Source organism: Syngnathoides biaculeatus, chromosome 8 (assembly GCF_019802595.1).
Source record: "Syngnathoides biaculeatus isolate LvHL_M chromosome 8, ASM1980259v1, whole genome shotgun sequence".
Lineage (NCBI taxonomy): Eukaryota > Metazoa > Chordata > Actinopteri > Syngnathiformes > Syngnathidae > Syngnathoides > Syngnathoides biaculeatus.
The window spans coordinates 14,343,239-14,361,470 of record NC_084647.1 but is presented as its reverse complement, the minus strand read 5'-3'; the positions used below and the strand labels follow the sequence as shown (position 1 = coordinate 14,361,470).

Here is an 18,232-nt window from a genome sequence, read left to right as displayed (position 1 = left end):
GGACAACTAGATAATGCTATAACTATAAACAATCTCAACTCAGATTAAATCCAAGTGAATAAAACAAGCTTTTCCAAAGACATGAAATGGTGCACGTAACTGGAAGAACATTTGGATGGGAATATCTTGCGTATAATCCAATTGACAATTACTTTTGACTGGGAAAAAAAAAAAAAAAAAGAACAAAAGTTATTTTTAGCTCACTTTAAGATCCCTGGGAAATCTGTGGGTATACTCTGGCCCAGTTTTTAAATAGAACCGCTAAAGGGCTAAAAGCATTTGTGTGCATGCATTCATGCGTGCGCATTTGTGTATTTTTTTTTTTTTTTTTTCCTGGTGGCTATAACATGCTGAAATCCTCGGGGACCAAAAATTTGGACAAAACTTGCAATCAAGAGAAAAGTGAATCCCCCCCTGGAGGTCAATGTTCACTTTGCTGTATGTGTGTAAATATAGCTCGTCTTAATCATGTGATTCCCACACGGTCACCCGGCACGCGAACCCACACAAACACTTGCTCCCCCTTTGCACTTCCATATGCTCCGTCAAGTGATCCGACTTTCCATCGATAAAATAACCAAAAGTCAAGCTGCAGTCAAGTTTAACTCCCAGCAACCCATGATACCAATATCCATCCATCCATTTTCTTTGCCGCTTATCCTCACGAGGGTCGCAGGGAGTGCTGGGGCCTATCCCAGCTCTGAGGGTACACCCTGAACCGGTTGCCAGCCAATCGCAGGGCACATCAAGACCAACAGCCAGACTCACAATTTTTCATGTATTTGGGATGTGGGAGGAAACCAGAGTACCCAGAGAAAACCCACGCAGGCAGAGGGAGAACATGCGAACTCCACACGGGCAGGGTCGGGATCGATCCTGGGTCCTCAGAACAGTGAGGACAACGCTTTACCAGCTGCTCCACTGTGGCGCCCATGATACTAATATGAAATTTTTAAATCAAACATATTTAGAGATTAAAAGATATGAGATTACAAAAGTTTTAACATCCTGCTACTCCTGTCATGTGTGTATGTAATATAATGTTAATTATGGACAGCCCTCTATTTTATATATGTTCAAATAAGATCATCATTCAATCCCTCAAATGCTGTAGACGATAAGAGATATAGAAGATAGGCAGATGGATGGAAACAGCGCCATCTGATGGGGAAGTCACCCCCGCATCCCTTTATGCAATAAATAGATCCGCTAATATTACGACATCGTGTCGGCACCCTGATCCCGGGTTCTTATTCCTTTTCGATCACATTGTCTTCCTAAATGTGCGCGAACGGAGCCGAAAACAGCAGAGGGAAAAAGGATTGGAGAAGGGACACAAATGAATGTGGGACGAGTGCAATGGGACACAGAGATTAAACGTTTTGAAACAAAAAAAAAAAAAAAAAAAAAAAAAGTTGTGTGGGAAGAAGTTATTACGCCCACCATATCTATGAGGGATAAAGAGATGATGACAACTATTATCCAAAATTCCTCGAGTCGAGCGTGCGACTGGCACCTTAGAAGCGTGCCCGCCGCGGGTGGCCCTCTGTGCGCCCGATCCCACGCCCCCGCCGCCTCCATATGTTTGGTCGCCATGGCGCCAGGCGACATCAACACGGTAGCGTTACAGCGAGATCGGGTGGCGCAAATCTCGAGTCGGGTCGCACATTGGCGACACGCAACACTGACAAATTAAATGATGGGCCGGGAGAGGAAAGACTTAAAAATACTTTGATAGTTTATCAGATGAAGGAGGGTAGGAACACAAATGGGTTAGCATTTTCCAGTTAGCCAGTAGGGAACCGATCATTGGATGTCTACAAAAGATTATCGGGAGTTATTATCCGGCTCTGTTCTAGAATCATTTTTGCTTCCTCATCTGCGCATGAAATCGTTATTATTAGACCTGTTCTATATTTATGATTGCAAATCGGAATGTGTGGGGTTCACGCCCAAGTTTGGCGGCGCGACAGATTCGGTGATTGTGACGTCAAACGGAATATTAAAAAATCCGTTGGTAAGCGATATGCAGCTGACGCGGTCGAGAGGAACAACTCACAGGGAAAGAGGCCAGCAGAAGAGTTTTCAAAAGCAAGATGATGAAGATCGTCACTCACCTCGTTTTTAACTTTTGCTGCTACTTTTTCCATCTCTTTGCATTTTCCATGTGGCCCGTAGCAGCATGCTGCTTCTCGCAGGTCAGTGAGTGTCACGGATCAACGGTGCACGGTCGGACCCAAACGCAGGACTCCCAGACGAGGACATGATGTTCAGTGGGTTTTATAATAACTGAAGTTGTGCATGACAACATAGTCCAAGAATGCAAGATCCAAAACACGAGAAACCACATCCGATAACTGTGAGTCAACTAACCAACCAGTGCAACCAAAAGCGTGACTGGGCTACAATAGCGCAGCGGCAGAGTGACAAAACTCCAACTTAAATCCATGGTCTACTCACAGTGCCTTATGTGAAGCAGCTGTGACCGGCGGCAGGTGCAATAGATGAAACCGGTGGGAGTGGTGGCCAGGCCACGCCCTCCTTGGCCGCGGTCCAGCCTTGCACATGACAGTAAGTCTTAAATTGTTTTGTTTTTTTTAAATGTCCACAGAACCGGCAGCTTTTATGTTAAATGGAGATTGTACGGAACAATTTTGAACCAATGAACCGCAAGGCTTGATCGGTTTACTTTAAATGGGACAATTAAATGATACACGATCCGCCAAGTATGGTGGAGCCCGACCGCTGCGCTGTGGCCTCTGAACCAATCGTGGCTTTGCAAATAACTTTTTTTTTTTTTTGCTAAAATGAACAGAGAGCCAGCGCCAGGGTGACAAAATGAGAGCGATGAGGACAATCTGATTCATTTTTGTCATGACGGCTGAAGAGAGGATCATCAAGACCCGAGGATACAGAAGAAGCAAGGCAGATTTACCGTTTTGGATTAAGATGACATGGACCTGAATTGAGCATACCGGTCTTTGGTATCAGTACCAGCCTTGGTATTACCCCACACTGCTTGTTTTGGGGAGGATTGCTATGATAGTCATATTGTGCACACAACACACACGCACACTATACAATAACTAACATTTGTGCGAGGACCAAATAACATTGGAAATGCACGAGGCCTGCAGCGTAGCCCTGTTGTGTAACGTGACCTGGGGAGGGGGGGGGGGGGGGGGGGGGACTAACCTGTAGGCCATCCCCGTCTTATGGGTGACCGTCTCCTCTTTGCCCATTCCAAACATTTTCAGGTACCAGTTGCTCTCCATCTCCCTGTACAGCGCCGCTCTGTTTTGATGCAGCGCCCCCTGTCTCCCGGAGCACGCGTTGCACCTGGCTTCGGCGGCGTTACCGTGGCCGTGACCTTTGCTTCCGCCGGCGGAGCTGACCGAGTGTTCCCGGTGCACCGGGGGCGGCTGTTGCCCCCCTACCGCGCCTCCGCTGCTGCGGGCGGCCAACATGATCGCGGGCGGCGTCCGCTCGGACCGCTCAAAGGCAGAATTTGATTTGATTTGACACCGCCGCCCTCGCCTACTCCTCCGCCATCCTCCGCCGTCTTCGGACTCCTTATTCCCCAGGTTTTGCTTGGCACATTCGGTTTCTTATTCTCCGCTTTGTGTGTTCCTGCGGAGTGCACTCTGGCCTCTTATAGCCTCGTCCACCCTGAAACAAGATCTGGGGTTCCTTGCCTCGTCACCACGCCGCGCCGGCCTAAAAGGAGGGAGACGAACATGCCAGGGTGTCGACAATACACACATACATAAACACGTAGATGCACACGCGCGTCCGAGAAAGTACTCATGCAGACGGGCGAGTGTTCCAAGAACCACGAGTTTGGATTGAACCACACGACAAAAGGCAGGGTCAAAAATAATTATTGCACTTTTGTACGGATGTTTTCATGCAGTACATGTACAGTACCTTGGCAGGCTTTTTTTGTGCTTGTTGTTTTTCCCAATGACAACTCTATATTTACACACCTTGGAGACTTCTTCGGGGGGCATCAAACACCATTCCTCATGCCATAAGTGTCTAGGCTGGTTTGACAGGAACACCCATGTATGACTTTGCCAAGATGTATAATCTGATATCGCGCAACGACATCTCAGAACATCGGTATCCATTATTTAGAGCTTTCAAACTATCGCTCTGTGGAAATTACCAGTAATTAAAGCTCCACTGTCATGAAATGCATGATTTTTAGTATGTTATTAATGAAAAAAATGGCAGCCGGTATGGACCCATCTGTTTTTTCAAAAAATATAATTTTGATGTATATGCCTTTTTGTAACCCCCCCCACCCCGCCATGAAAATCCTCTCGAGGGATTTGTTTCCGAGAAGAAGCAGGAAGTGACATACAGGGCAGTAGCGCACTCAAGCGGTCTCGTTGGTTTATACTAGTTTCACCTGCTGGAAGGTAGCTCGCTGTTCCTTTGTGTTAGCCAAAATGCTGCCTTGTTGCATTGCTGGACATTGCTCGAACACTCGGGAGGATGGATTCGCTCTTCATACTTTTTCAAAAGACCCGGTTCGTCGTGAAAAATGGATTGCACAGGTGCAAAGGACAAGAGCTTCGTGGGTTCCAAATGACAGGTAGGTGTGTAAGCAGCTACTAAAAAAAAATATTTGGGGGGGGGGACGTAATCCGTATGTATGGGGTGATAAATGTGTCGATGTGCCACCCCGGCCGAAGCCGTGATCGGTGGATGCGGCGCCGCCGGGGTGGCTCATCAGGCGCCTGGCTGCGGTGGCTCATCTCCGCCGCGGAGTTGGATGCACAGGGAGGCGGTTTGGCCGTGGCGTCATCGTCGTTCGCAGGTGGCGTTGTTTATCACCGCCGCGGATGTGGATGGATTGGAAGGCGGTTTGGCCGCAGCGTCGTCGCTCGTGGCGACGGCGATGAACAACGGCGCCCGCGCCTGCGAGTGACGTTGTTCATCGCCGCTGCCGCAGAGGTGGATCGGGCGGGGAGGTGGTTTGGGCGCATGCGGTTTGGTGGTGACCCACATATCATCTAAATATGGCTCAAAACAATAGGGTAATATTACCCTGGTCACTTCACTCAGTTGTGAGATGTTCTCTTCTTCGAAAAGAGCTTCCGTGTCAGAAGGGGCGTGTTCATCTCCCATAGCAGGTGGCACAGCACGTTTTCAATGGCGAATGTCCCAGTGTGACGTCACGGACAGAAATGCAGCCAATATGGCGACCACTTGAACCTCGAATGGGACTTCCGCAACTTTCCGCTCATATTTATTTTTTCGTATGGACATTGAAGTGAATAATGTGATATGTATTTTTCATTACAATATCTATTTTAGAATGTTTATAGACATGATGCTTGACCTTTAATAGCGCTAACCTGGATTTAGTACGCCAGCGAAAACAGGAAAACAGACACGGCTAAAAACAAGTGTTGAACTCAAAAGTTGAAAAAGTTAAGACACACACACGCATGCATAAACACACCGAGGATGCATTGATGCCGAAATTGGGCAGCTGTGCGCCTCCCCAGTTACTTGTGACGGCCTAGAGGCTTGCTCGTCTTTTACAAGATGCTGTTCATTTAAAAGCTATGCGCTATTATATAATACTGTACTGAAGAAAGACTTTGCCGATACAATTTGCAATGTAATTTGTAATGAAAGTGATGAGCTTTGAAGCGGGACAAGAAGTTGCGCTAATAGATTGCACGAGCGTCTCCTCATCTCGTGACGCATACAACAACTAGGGCAGGACAACGAGGCACGTTTCGTGCTGTATATCCAACTTGGGGCCCGATTAACTCATTAAATCCATAAATAGCAGGCGTTAAATGACACGTTCACCCACAATTGATTGACGGATTGCTGCGGGCAAAAGGCGAAAAAGTCAAACATTGCGAGTGCAACTGGAGCTACAAGCAAATGTGTTATTTTTGCCCAGCATGTATTCATTAGGGGCGGCACCGTGGAGCAGCTGGAAAGCGTTGGCCTCACAGTTCTGAGGACCCTGGTTCGATCCCAGCCCCGCCTGTGTGGAATTTGCATGTTCTCCCCGTGCCTGCATGGGTTTTCCTCCGGGCACTCCGGTTTCCTCCCACATCCAAAAAACAGGCAACATTAATTGGACATTCTAATTTGTGAGTGCGGCTGTTTGTCTCCATGTGCCCTGCGATTGGCTGGCGACCAGTTCAGGGTGTACCCCGCCTCCTGCCCGTTGACACCTGGGATAGCATGTCCCGCGACCCTTGTGAGGATAAGCGGCAAAGAAAATGGATGGATGGATGGATGTATTCATGAGTTAAATGGTAGAATGTAATAGACTAAGCCCTAATAGACAAATTCATGTGGGTACGTCGACCACTTGAAGAACTAAAAAATCCTGATCTGCTCACTAACACCATGATAGACATCCATCCATTTTCTTTGCCGCTTATCCTCTCGAGGGTCACGGCGAGTGGTGGAGCCTATCCCAGCTGTCAATGAGCAGGAGGTGGGGTACACCACGAAGTGGTGTACAGCCAATCGCAGGGCACATAGAGACAAACAGCCGCACTCACAATCACACCTAGGGGCAATTTAGAGGGGCCAATTAATGTCGCAAGTTTTTGGGATATGGGAGGAAACAGGAGCGCCCGGAGGAAACCCACGCAGGCACGGGGAGAACATGCAAACTCCACACAGGGGGGGTCGGGATCCAAACCAGGTCCTCGGAATTGTGAAGGCAACGCTTTACCACCTGATCCCACCGTGCCGCCCCACGATAGACAATATACTTTGTGTACCACGCAAATTTCAATATCGTACGTTGAGGGCCTCTCTCGCAAGCTAACGCTTATCCCAAACAGGCGGCCGGTAGCAGTTGCAGTCGCATAAATAATACCGAAATGACACATGCAGAGGACACTAATGGCGGTGCATATGCGCACCTTTTATTGTGGTATAGCAGCTGCCTCGGCTTGTCGAGCAATAAATTCTAAACGCATTCCTTCAGCGCTCTGTCACCCGCAGAATTTATTAGCGCGCACGCTGACAACTTTGATTGGACACGTTCACAGCTTGGCAGATTCCTGGAAAGTCAGGTGCTCACAAAAGCGTGAATGTACTGTACGAATGTTCTGCGGGGCCGATGCACAGTAGAAAAAAAAACTTTGTATGAGTGTATAAACGCACATGAGAGCAGCTTCAAATGCACTATTTGTGAAGGGAAAACAAACAAAAAAAAAATCTTAGTGTACAGATGGTGAGATTTTTTTTTTTTTTTTAAATAAAATACAAACTGGTCCTCTTTATAAAGCCATCAATACATCACTTTTATTGCAGAATAACGAATTTCTCCTCAGCTTGAACTCGTCATATGACTATTAAAGTTGTTCAGTATTTGATGCAACACTTAAAAAGGTCAAATATTTCTTATCTATTGCCTTATTAAGTCTAACATATATGTTAAAAAAACATTCATGTTCATCTATTTTATATGATATGATGTGGATTAGGATTTTTTTTTATAGCGCTCTAGTTGCATTTTGTTTTCTAAAATTTTTACGCAAGAACAGCCCCATATAAAGTTTTTGACATTAGTAGAGTATTCCGTATCGACGAGCTCAAAATGTAATATATCAATCAGATAAATAAATACATAAATAGATAGGTACATAAATAATAAATAAATGCACTGTTGATATATTTCAATACATTTATTTAGGGAGAAAAGAATTGAAATTAACAATGATTTATGTGTAGCCATATAAAGTTTTCGACAACATGGGTAGAGTATTCCGTATCGACAAGCTCAAAACATGATATATCAATAAGATAAATAAATAAATAGATAAATAAATAATAAATAAATGCACTGTAGATTTATTTCAATACATATTTTTACAATATTTAGGGGAAAAATAATTGAAATTAGCAACGATTTATGTGTACAAATAATTTCTTGATTTTAATTTTAATTATCATAAATTGTCGGAGTGTAATTGTTTAAAAAAAAAAAGTCTGATGCCCCAAGAGGGAGGTGCAGTAAAGCCATATTTTCTACCATTGGCCAAGTGTACTTTTTTCAAGAAAATCTCCAGTTAATTATATGTAATCAAGGACCTTAATATTAAATGATATGACATACAATCTAATATACTTCCTATCACCTTTCACCTAATCATCAATAGCGGTCGATGCGACTGTATCGTTGACCTCAGTGGCGGCGGTGGCGATGGACGCCGAGGTCCCCGTTGAGGTCGCGTCACGTTGTCTGTCGTGGGGTCGCATCATCTCCTCGGTGTTGCGTTCGGGTTTGAGCAGGAGAATGTAGCACTTGGGCAGGAAGACGCAAGCGAGCAGGCCAAAGCTGGATGCCAAAATGGCAAAAATCTGGACGGCCACCATGAACTTGCCTCGCGTGCTGAGGTAAGCTGGGACGAAGGAGATCCACACGATGAAGAAAACCAGCAGGCCGAAGGTCACGCATTTGGCCTCGCTGGAACGCAGAAACCAAACTGTGACGATAGGACGACGTTTTTCGCTTTAGCCGAGAACTGACGGCCCCCCCACCTGAAGTGGTCCTCCAGCTTTCGAGCCAGGAAAGCGAAGATGAAGGCCAGCAGAGCCAACAGGATGTCGTAGGCGAAGATGCAACAGATGAAGACCACCGATCCCTCGTTGCACTCCAGAATGATCTTGACGTTCTGAGCTGACGTGTTCTTCACGGGGTAGGGCGGGAAGATGACGAGCCACACGGTGCAAGCCAGAGCCTGATTGAGAGTCGTTTGGTGAGAACTGCAGAACAAAAGCCACTTCTTCCAGCTCTTCCGGATCCCGAGGAGTTCCCTAGCAAGCCGGGAGACATAGTCTCTCCAGCGTGTCTTGGGTCGTCCCCTGGTTCTCTTTCCGGTGGGACGTGCCCGGTGTCCGGGAGGGATCCAAATCAGATGCCCCAGCCGCCTCATCTGGCTCCTCTCAATGCGGAGGAGCAGCGACTCGACACTGAGCCCCTCCCGGATGACCGAGATTCTCACCCGTTCTCTAAGGGAGAGCCCGGACACCCTGTGGAGGAAACTCATTCTATCTGAGATGTTGTTCTTTTGGTCACCACCCACAGCTCGTGCCCATAGGTGAAGGTAGGAACGTAGATCGACTGGTAAATTGACTTAGCTCCTTCTTTACCACAACAGAGCAATACAAAGTCCACGATATACGCACTATGTATACAATCTTAATTTGCTTGCTGAGACAAACGAGGCTGAAGGTTCTGTTCTTCTGTTCTCTACCTGAATCAAGGTCGCCACGGCGGTCATCGCCCTCTGGTGCGCCGAGCCGAGGCCGTCGGGCTTCACACGAGCAGCGACGTCGCCGAGGTTTGCCGTGTTGCTCGCGATGACGTCGGGGCCGCCGTTGCTGGCGGCCGCTTCGGCTGCGGCTCTGGCGGCTTTGGCGGCGGCCTTGACCTCGGCGCGGGCCGCTTTCTTAGCTTGCGCCCTCAGCATCAGCAACGCTGTCTTGCCTGGGGAAGAATTATAGACATATTGGAGTACTGATGACTGATTCTAAAACTTTTGTTTTCTTCCCTTACCCATCAAGGAGGAAAGGCACAGTGCAAAGCCCATAGCCAGAGCGACTTGGCTGGTCATGCAGCTCCAATGTTGAGGCTCTCCCAGGAAGGCAATGGAGCAGAGGAAGGTCACCATCAGCGAGAAAAGCAGACAGAAGCTCAGCAAGGCATCATTGGCTTGGACCAGGGGGGTGTTGACATACGCAACAAACACCACCTACAAATTAGCAGCATACTTTTTTACATTTCCAATGCAGGTCTGAAAGCCAATCTATTTATTATGCCAATCTCACTTCAATACAGGTACAAATGAGTACAAACCCGCGTCCCTGAACCATGTACTGTAAATCCAGCCTCGTAGTTAACGAGACGTTTACTTCCTTGTGCGATTCTTACCGCCACGCCAACGGTGACAAGGGCTCCGAAGGCGGAGATGACGATGAGCGTGATCCCCAGTGGCTCTCCAAAGGCCAGGAACTCGATGATCTTGGGCACGCAGGCGTCGTGGGCATCGTTGGACCAGTCGTCGCCGCTGCACAGGACACACTCACGGGCGTCTGGCAACCAGGAATAAGCAAATATAGCAAGCGTTTTTTTAAGGGGTGGGGGGGGAATGATTTTAATGCTCCTCGCAAAAAGAGAGCAGAGTTCATATATGACACAGCACAAAATGTCACTTTTGCGGGGTTTTCCAACCGGGGCAGTTAAGAGAAGAACATACATTGGATATTACATGAAGAAAGCTGACTCCCGTTCAAAGGGGGGAAATTCTTCCTTGGACACAGACATACAGAAAGAGTTTTATTATTGTTATTACAGTATTATTAATAGTCTGGCCTGCTGTGTGTGTCTCCCCATTCCATGTTTGTGAAGCTTGTTTGCTTATATGTGCCTTGTGATTGACTGGAAAACACTTCTTAAAGTGAGCCTGAACAAACTAGTCTTGTCTAGACAATGCATGGATGGATATGTACGCAAACATATTACTGCCACACCAAAAAAAAAAAAAAAAAAAGGTCACGTTCCACATTATAATGTGAATCGTTTTACGTTATAATGTGAACTGTTTCACGTTATAATCTGAATCGTTTCACGTTATAACGTAGATTCGTTTCACATAATAACATGATACGCTTTGCAAAATAACGTAGATACGTTGCACATAATAACGTAGAAAATAATAAATACATTTCACCCCTCTTTACCCCGCCTCCCCAAAAGACAATGGAAACATCGTTTCGAAGCAATAACATCCGGTTCAGGTCCCTGGCAGAGACAATTCGGCAAAGCCTGATGAACGTGCATCTTCTTTTTCAATCTTAAATACTTTTTTTTTTTAGTAAAAATGAAGGAGTGTTATTGAAGATCTGGGTAGATATACAGGAATGTATATGTTTGATATCTAACTCTAAAAGGTCTCCACCCACCCGAACCGGAAGTCATTATCTTTGGGGGGGGGCGCGGTAAAGAGGGGATGACATTTATTTATTTATTATTTTCAACATTATTATGTGAAACGAATCTATGTTATAACGTGAAATGATTCACATTATAATGTGAAATGTGACTATTTTATTATTTTTTTGGGGTGTTGCTGTAATACGCTTCCGTAGATATGTGACTATTAACAGAGATGAACTTCTTTTTAGACTCATGTTAGGAGGAAGTAGAATACACACTGGCCGTGTTGCTGATCTCGCCATCGGCACACGGGATGCAGTCAAAGCAGCAGACCGGCTCCCCTTGTCGGATCCCTTTCCTGGTGCCGGGCTGGCAGTTCTCGCTGCACACTGACCGAGGAGGCTGAAGAGTGCACATGCACTTGGGTGACATTTCTTGACAATCAAAATGCGACCGTAAGTCCATCTGAGCAATGCGCTACTGACCTCCAGCGCGTCACTGTTCCAGACAATGGAATCATTCATTAAGCGCATCCTCTCCTCGGGGGCCGCGGAACCGTTGTACTGCCCGACGGTCACGTAAGATATGACCCCGTCGCCGTCGACGACCCAGTTGATGATGTCGTAAAATCCCGCCACATCCCCGTCGGTGAAGTAAACCTCCTCGTCTGTGTGTGGCACTTTAAAGCGCACGTTCTTCAGGTAGTACATCAGCTAGGAAGAAATTCCAGCGCAGGTTTAACTTTACCGATGAAAGCATGTTTTATTCTGCCAGGTTTTGACATTTATATCATGAGCTCAAGAAGACAGGTACATACAATACATTTTGCGCTGTTTATTTACCCAATATATCAATTGCAGCATCATCAATTCTTCTTCGAGCCAAAATGTCATCATAATTTCGTATTTTGTGAATTGGACGGCGGACGACTGGTAAGCAAAACTGCCTTAAAGCTGTGAAGTTGGAGGTTGCATGGGGGATTCCTCTGTGGAGTTCATGTGTTTTGTCATGTTTTGTATTTATTTTTTTTTTTTTTTGGGGGGGGTGCTCCAATTTCCTCCCCATGTGAGGCGCAATGCAACCTTTAAATTCTCAATTGAGTGAGTGAAATATTGTTTTTCTATATGTGCCTTGTTTTTTTACTGGCAACCAGTTCAGGGTTTACCTTGCCTCCCTCCCAAAGTCAGCCGGTCTAGACTCTAAACCCTCCTCCCATAACCCTTGTGAGGATAAACATCCAAACTTGCTCTTTCCTACCTGCCACGGCTCAAACTTGGTGATGTCCGCACAACCGATCCCGATGAACGGCCCCCGCCCCTGCTCGCAGTGCTCCAGATTGTGTAAGGCGTGGGCAACGGCATACACGGCTTTGTACACGCTGCGATAAGACAACGCCGTAATCAAAATATGATTACAGTTGCTAAAATCTGCATTTGTCAGGAGACCGGATCAAGTCGGCGATGACCTGTAGGTGATCCGCAGCTGGGAGGTGTCGGAGTAGGTGTTGTTGAGCTGAGCCAGGGACTCGGTACCGGTACACAAACCGCCGGGAATGGTCCCGTTGAACGCTTTGGCCTTTCTTAGAGCTTTACCGTAGTCTAATGTGCAGTTGAACAGCTGCAAGACACAAATATACATCAAAGTACCGGCATTTTGTGTAGCTTCTCTTTCCAGAACAGGCGGAAGTACGTACTCAAACGCTGTACTCTAGTAGAAGTACAGACACTTGTGTAAAAATTTTGGACTTTCGTAATAGAAGTCTTGATCCAGCTCATTTAACCCACATCCATCCATCCATTCATCGATTTTCTTTGTCGCTTATCCTCACGAGGGTCACGGGGAGTGCTTGTGCCTATCCCAGCTGTCAACGTCCAGGAGGCGGGGTAGACCCTGAACTAGTCGCTAGCCAATCGCGGGGGGCACATGGAGACAAACATTCACACCTAGGGGCAATTTAGAGTGTCCAATTAATGTTGTTGTTTTTGGGATGTGGGAGGAAAACGGAGTGCCCGTAGAAAACCCACGCAGGCACGGGGTGAACATGCAAACGCCACACAGGCAGGTCCGGGATTGAACCCGGGACCTCAGAGCTGTGAGGCACACACTTTCCAGTTGATCCACCGCGCTGCCCCATTCATTTCACAGTAAAAATGTTTTTTGAAAAAAAGGACAGAGATGTCAAAACAAATTTTACCGTTATTTATTTCCAGTGAATCTAAACTGGTGCGGGGAAGACCCAAAAGTGGATCGGGGAACCAATTACCGTGAGTCATGGAGAGGTCTATATCAATCTCTTCCATAATTCTAATAAACTCATTAAAATGTGGAGCATAATTTAGACTGTTCAAATTGTTACAGTTGCTAAGGTCTGCTGCGTTATTTTCTTAAAACGAAAACAAACTATTAATGTTGCACATTCCTAGAAAGAATATAGCAGCGCCATGATATTCAATTTTGTACATGCAGTTATGCCGATCCACACTTTTTAAATAAGGTGCTTAAAACATGTGGGCATGAGCCGTTATGTTTAGAAATATGATACATGCTTTCAAAGGCTATCTTAGAACAATTCGCGTTCTTTGTCGCTAGCTTCTATTATCGTCCGTCACAACTTAGCAACAAGAAAAAGACGCTACTACGCGGCTAACAACAGCTGAGAGCCGATGCGGTCAGCTACCAGTTTTCATAACTTTTCACAACGGGGGAAAAAAAAACATAATCATCGACATATTAATGAGTGATAACTGGAATTCACAGGGGACTATTCATTACAGATTGCCTCCGGTGACTTGGAGCACAAACACAAAGTGTTCCATATAAGACAAATAAGCAGTTACCTGAAAATCGACTTAAATACAGTAAAGAACAATTTCGAACTTCTCAGTCTCTGAGCGACACTTAACCCTTTCACGCTTTTTGCACTGACCGTCTCCCAAAATTCCTCGTTGAGAGAGTCGGCATAAGGGTCCAGATCCAGTAAGTGTCGCTGAAGACCGGGAATGTCGCCTCTCTTGACCCCAAACCCGATGGTGCCCCCCAGTAAAGAACTCACCTGGGCACAAATATGTCAAAATACAGTTATAAAGTCGGTCCGCGTGACAAAATACTCTTTGGACTCTTACTCCGGGTTGGTTGATGAGAGCTGAAGTGACCCAGGCCTCACTCGCGATCCACGTCCGGTTGGTCACATTTCGCCGGACCAGCTCAAGAACCAGAGGACTGAGGTCCACGTCGGATGAAAAGACTACAATAATCTTGGCCGTGGACTCAATAACGGTTTGGACAATTCGCTGGATGTCTTCAGGAGAATTCTCCTAAAAATTTGAGACAAGGTCATTAAAAAAAAAAAAATCATAAATACACGCACACATGATATAAATAAATGAATAAAACCACAGATGCGGACCTTCGGCAGGGTTTCAGAGTAGGAGATACAGACGCCGGCCTCTTCTACCTCCTCCTTGAAGTCTTTGATGCCGTACTTGCCGTAGTCGTCGTCTGCGGCGATGGTCCCCACCCAGGTCCAGCCGAAATGCAGCACCAGCCGGGCCATGGCGGCGGACTGGTGCTCGTCGTTGGGAACGGTCCTCAGGAAGGTCGGGAACTGGAACTTGCTGTTCAAGGCTGAGCAGGTTGAGGAGTAGCTGACCTAAACGATGAGTCCATCAACGTGAGGTCGGAAAAATTTTGCTTTTTTTGAGGGGGGTCGACTAAAGTTTTAGGGAAACTCAACTTTTGTGAACGCATATGAAATATGAAACTTCAGATCCGTGAAAGAATCAAACCCCCATGGGTATTTTTTGTGTGTGTGTGTGTGTGTGTGTGTGTGTGTGTGAGATTATACATTTTGACCCCTCCCACACACTTAAACACACACCTACATTTTTCATTTTTTTTTTTAAACATTTTGTTTTTTGCGTTGTGGTGTTGTTGTGAGTGTTCCCACGCTCTCATGCAAGGAAATCTCCAAATAAGAGGCAACGCATGTTTGCTTCAAGCTGTGATAACTTAATATTGTATAATGTGAAATGCCATAGATGGGCGAAAGAAAATGATCATAAATTAGGTTAATAATAAACCTTCACATAACTATTTCTACACACACGGAACAATAACTCATACAAACAGGATGCTGTCTAAATTGCTGACATGTCTGCAATGACCCTTAAAAAAAGTCTTAAAGATCTGTGATATAGCAGGGGGACAATATAATAATATGACGCCGGTTTAGCGCTCACAAGTGACCTTTTTCATCCTTAAGTAAAGTGCACACATGCAGTTATTTGATGGTAAGAGTGTGAATTTGGAAGCCATTTCTGTATTTCCAATATGAAACATCCATCCATCCGCTTATCCTCACAAGGGTCGCGGGGCGTGCTGGAGCCTATCCCAGCTGACCACGGGCAGGAGGCGGGGTACACCCTGAACTGGTCGCCACCCAATCGCAGGGCACAGTTAGAAACATTGCTTGTAAATCCAAACAAATCAAAGCATCCAGGGACCGAATGCGTCGTACTTTTGCAATCCCACCGTATCGTCACGTCTTTATTATTTAACTGTACGTACCTGCGGAAAATGGTAGAGTCCCAGGATCCTGGCAGTGGCGATGGACAGGTCGGATCCCCCCGCACCCACGAGAGCAGCCAGGGGGGCGCCCGCACCGCAGCGGTAGTTGGGCACCGCCTCGTCTTGCCCGGTCAGATACGTGAGGGTGCCCTCCACGGCTTTGGAGATAGTAAAGCAGGAGTCGTAGATGACGTAGCCCAGGTCGGTGTCGGGCAGCAGATCGTCCATCTCGTTGATTTCGTTGATGGCGAACAGCATGGTTTGGGTCCAGCGGAAGGTGCGGTAATTCATTCTAGAGTGGGACGGGATGGGGGGTTGACCCCCACGTTAGATTTCAACATGTTTGGATGCGTCAACACACAGCGCAGTGACTAGGAAACCTACAAACTCGACACAGAAAGACACACGCCGTAAATACAGTACAACCTCGGTTCTCGACCACAATCCGTTCCAGAAGGTGGTTCGAGAAGCGACGTGTTCGAAAACCGAATCGATATTTCTCATGAGAAATGTAGCTACCGGGGCACGTCTGCGTACAGAGGCCGCGTTATACACAATGGATTAGCTGGCCGTTATGTTATTTCCGTTTTTGTCGGAACGGGGCGTTCGAGTACTGATTTATGATGTGACCATTTGAAATTTTGGTACAGATTTGAACAAGAATCACGGAAGTTGGCACATGATTTGCCTACGTGGGCCACGTAAAATCATGGGGTGGGCTGGATCTGGCCCCCGGGCCTTGAGTTTGACACCTGCACTGTAGCAGTTGGGTTCGTCCGGTAATTCATTCATTCTTGCCATTGCGGTAACTGTCCATCCATCCATCCATCTCAAACGTCTCCGTTCTCGAACAAATTGGTTTTCGAACGAAAATTTTGAGATTTTTTTTTTTTATTTTTGCTCAAATCTGTAGAAAAAATTCAAATGATCACATCATAAATCATAAACTTGAGGTATTGCAAGCGTTTTTATGTTACCAAACATCAGCAATAGTTGGAAAACCCATTGCCCTTCATTACTGATTCCAAAAGTAATTCATAAATTTCACGTGTCAATATGACGAGGCGATAAACGATTTTTATGGTTTCACGGTCATAACGGGCCTCTGAGGGAAACCGGAACTACAACATGGCCCGCGACAAAACTGAGTTTGACACCCCTGAACTACAGTATACAGCAATGTTACGATAACGTAATGAGCTCAACTCACCCCTCGCACCCTGAGGACGCAGGCAGCCGTGAAGTGTTGCCGTCACTGGAAGTTGTGCTCATGTGCACGGGAAACATGCCGCCGATGACGACCTTCTTCTTCTCCACATCCTTATAACCACTCAAGTTGAACTTTGCTTTCAGCTTGCACGAGGCCTCCGCCGAGGCAGAGCCGCACGGGTGCCAAAAGAAAATCAACGCCAGGAGAAACCGTGGGGTTCCATGCCGAGGCAACGCGGACGGGAGTGTGAAGGGAGCAGATCGGGGCGTCAGGTGTTTCTCGGGTCCTCGCGGGAGAGGTGGGCGGTGGCAGCTGAAAAGATCACGTGACACTGGTGGATAGAGGTACAAGAAAAAAATGAGAATACAGTAAAGCCTCCTAGTGACTTGATTTTCTTCTTATCGAGAGTTACCGTATTAACCCCAAATCATGGCTCCAAAGAAGGCAACTTGCTTGTTTAAAGTTATTCTGCACTTTTATGTATAGAAAAAACTTTACAACGCTGGGGGCCGAGTCACTACGGATACGGAAATGCACTCCCAGTCCAGCGTACCCGACTACTAAAGCATACATTTGAACCAAAAACATTTAAAAAATTAAACTATTTTGTTATATAAAGTATTTAAACTATACATGCATTTCTACTTTGCAGTTTATTATCAGGAAAAACTAAAAAAAAAATGCTTTAAAAAGACCAATTTTTTTAGGTTTGGAACCCATTATTTCTTTTTTCATTCAGTGTAATAGGAAACATCGATTCGGTTTTCGAACAAATCACTTCTCGAACCGTTTTCTGGAACGGATTTGTGGTCGAGAACCGAGCCATCACTGTAGTTACAGTTTGAAAAATAAGCATTTTTTTTGTGCTGTACTTTTTTCTCATATCATTTGTGACTCGTACATTTATACCTCGGGTGTCCTACCAGGCCACGTACTGGTGCCAGCCTTGGTCCAGATACTGCTGAGTCCGTGAAGATGGAGGTACTCTACCTAAAATGGGTGTAACCCCAAAATTGACTTTTTTTCCAACTAAAATCACAAATACGATACAAATACAGTAATAGTCGCTTTTGTTTATATTAAAAGCAGTTGTTTTTTTTTTTTAGTAGATAAATCTCAGAATCCAGATAATATCTTTTCTTCTGGAATTATGGATTTAAGTCAATCATCGTGGACCGGAATACCACTTCAGCGCTTTTCAGAAGAAACGAAATAGAAGCGAGGTTCGACCCGAAATGATTTCCCTGCCAAACATTGCGTGACACATATCGACAGAGAACCATTCATAATCAATTAATCACACACTCATCATCTTGAATTCATTTTTGAACGAGTCAGGCCAGGCAAAAAAAAAAAAAAAAAAAAAAAGATCCGTTTCGCACTCAAGCGAGCCGCACGCGAGGCCACGTGTCAATTGGGTTAATTGGCCGCATGTGGTAACGTTCGAGTCGAGCTCCTGTTCCAAAATCAGTCCGCGTCCCCTGAGTTTGACGGCTGACGCGACTTGTCGGCTCTTGTCG

The 18,232-nt window shown here is 46.0% G+C and overlaps 1 protein-coding gene across 1 annotated transcript; it reads right to left on the bottom strand.

Moving 5' to 3' along the window:
• Positions 1–7,997: 7,997 nt before the first annotated feature.
• LOC133505080 (vomeronasal type-2 receptor 1) lies at positions 7,998–17,694 on the bottom strand. The gene is made up of 15 exons (XM_061827967.1): positions 17,622–17,694; positions 16,713–17,024; positions 15,503–15,794; positions 14,343–14,585; positions 14,059–14,250; positions 13,863–13,988; positions 12,402–12,553; positions 12,194–12,314; positions 11,422–11,649; positions 11,215–11,338; positions 9,932–10,092; positions 9,557–9,752; positions 9,255–9,487; positions 8,539–8,738; positions 7,998–8,464 (listed from the first exon to the last, which is right to left on the bottom strand). Exons 2-15 carry the CDS (start codon positions 16,787–16,789, stop codon positions 8,143–8,145), a joined length of 2,667 nt encoding a protein of 888 aa, XP_061683951.1. The 5' UTR covers positions 16,790–17,024; positions 17,622–17,694; the 3' UTR covers positions 7,998–8,142.
• Between the last annotated feature and the right edge of the window lie 538 nt (positions 17,695–18,232).

Excerpts from the sequence above, each read along its gene's own strand:
- LOC133505080 (XM_061827967.1), bottom strand. The coding sequence starts at position 16,789 with ATGTTTCCCGTGCACATGAGCACAACTTCCAGTGACGGCAACACTTCA. Across the intron at positions 12,315-12,401 it reads CAGCTGCGGATCACCTACAG|CGTGTACAAAGCCGTGTATG; the intron begins GTCATCGCCGAC and ends GTCTTATCGCAG. Across the intron at positions 11,339-11,421 it reads GGAACAGTGACGCGCTGGAG|CCTCCTCGGTCAGTGTGCAG; the intron begins GTCAGTAGCGCA and ends TGCACTCTTCAG.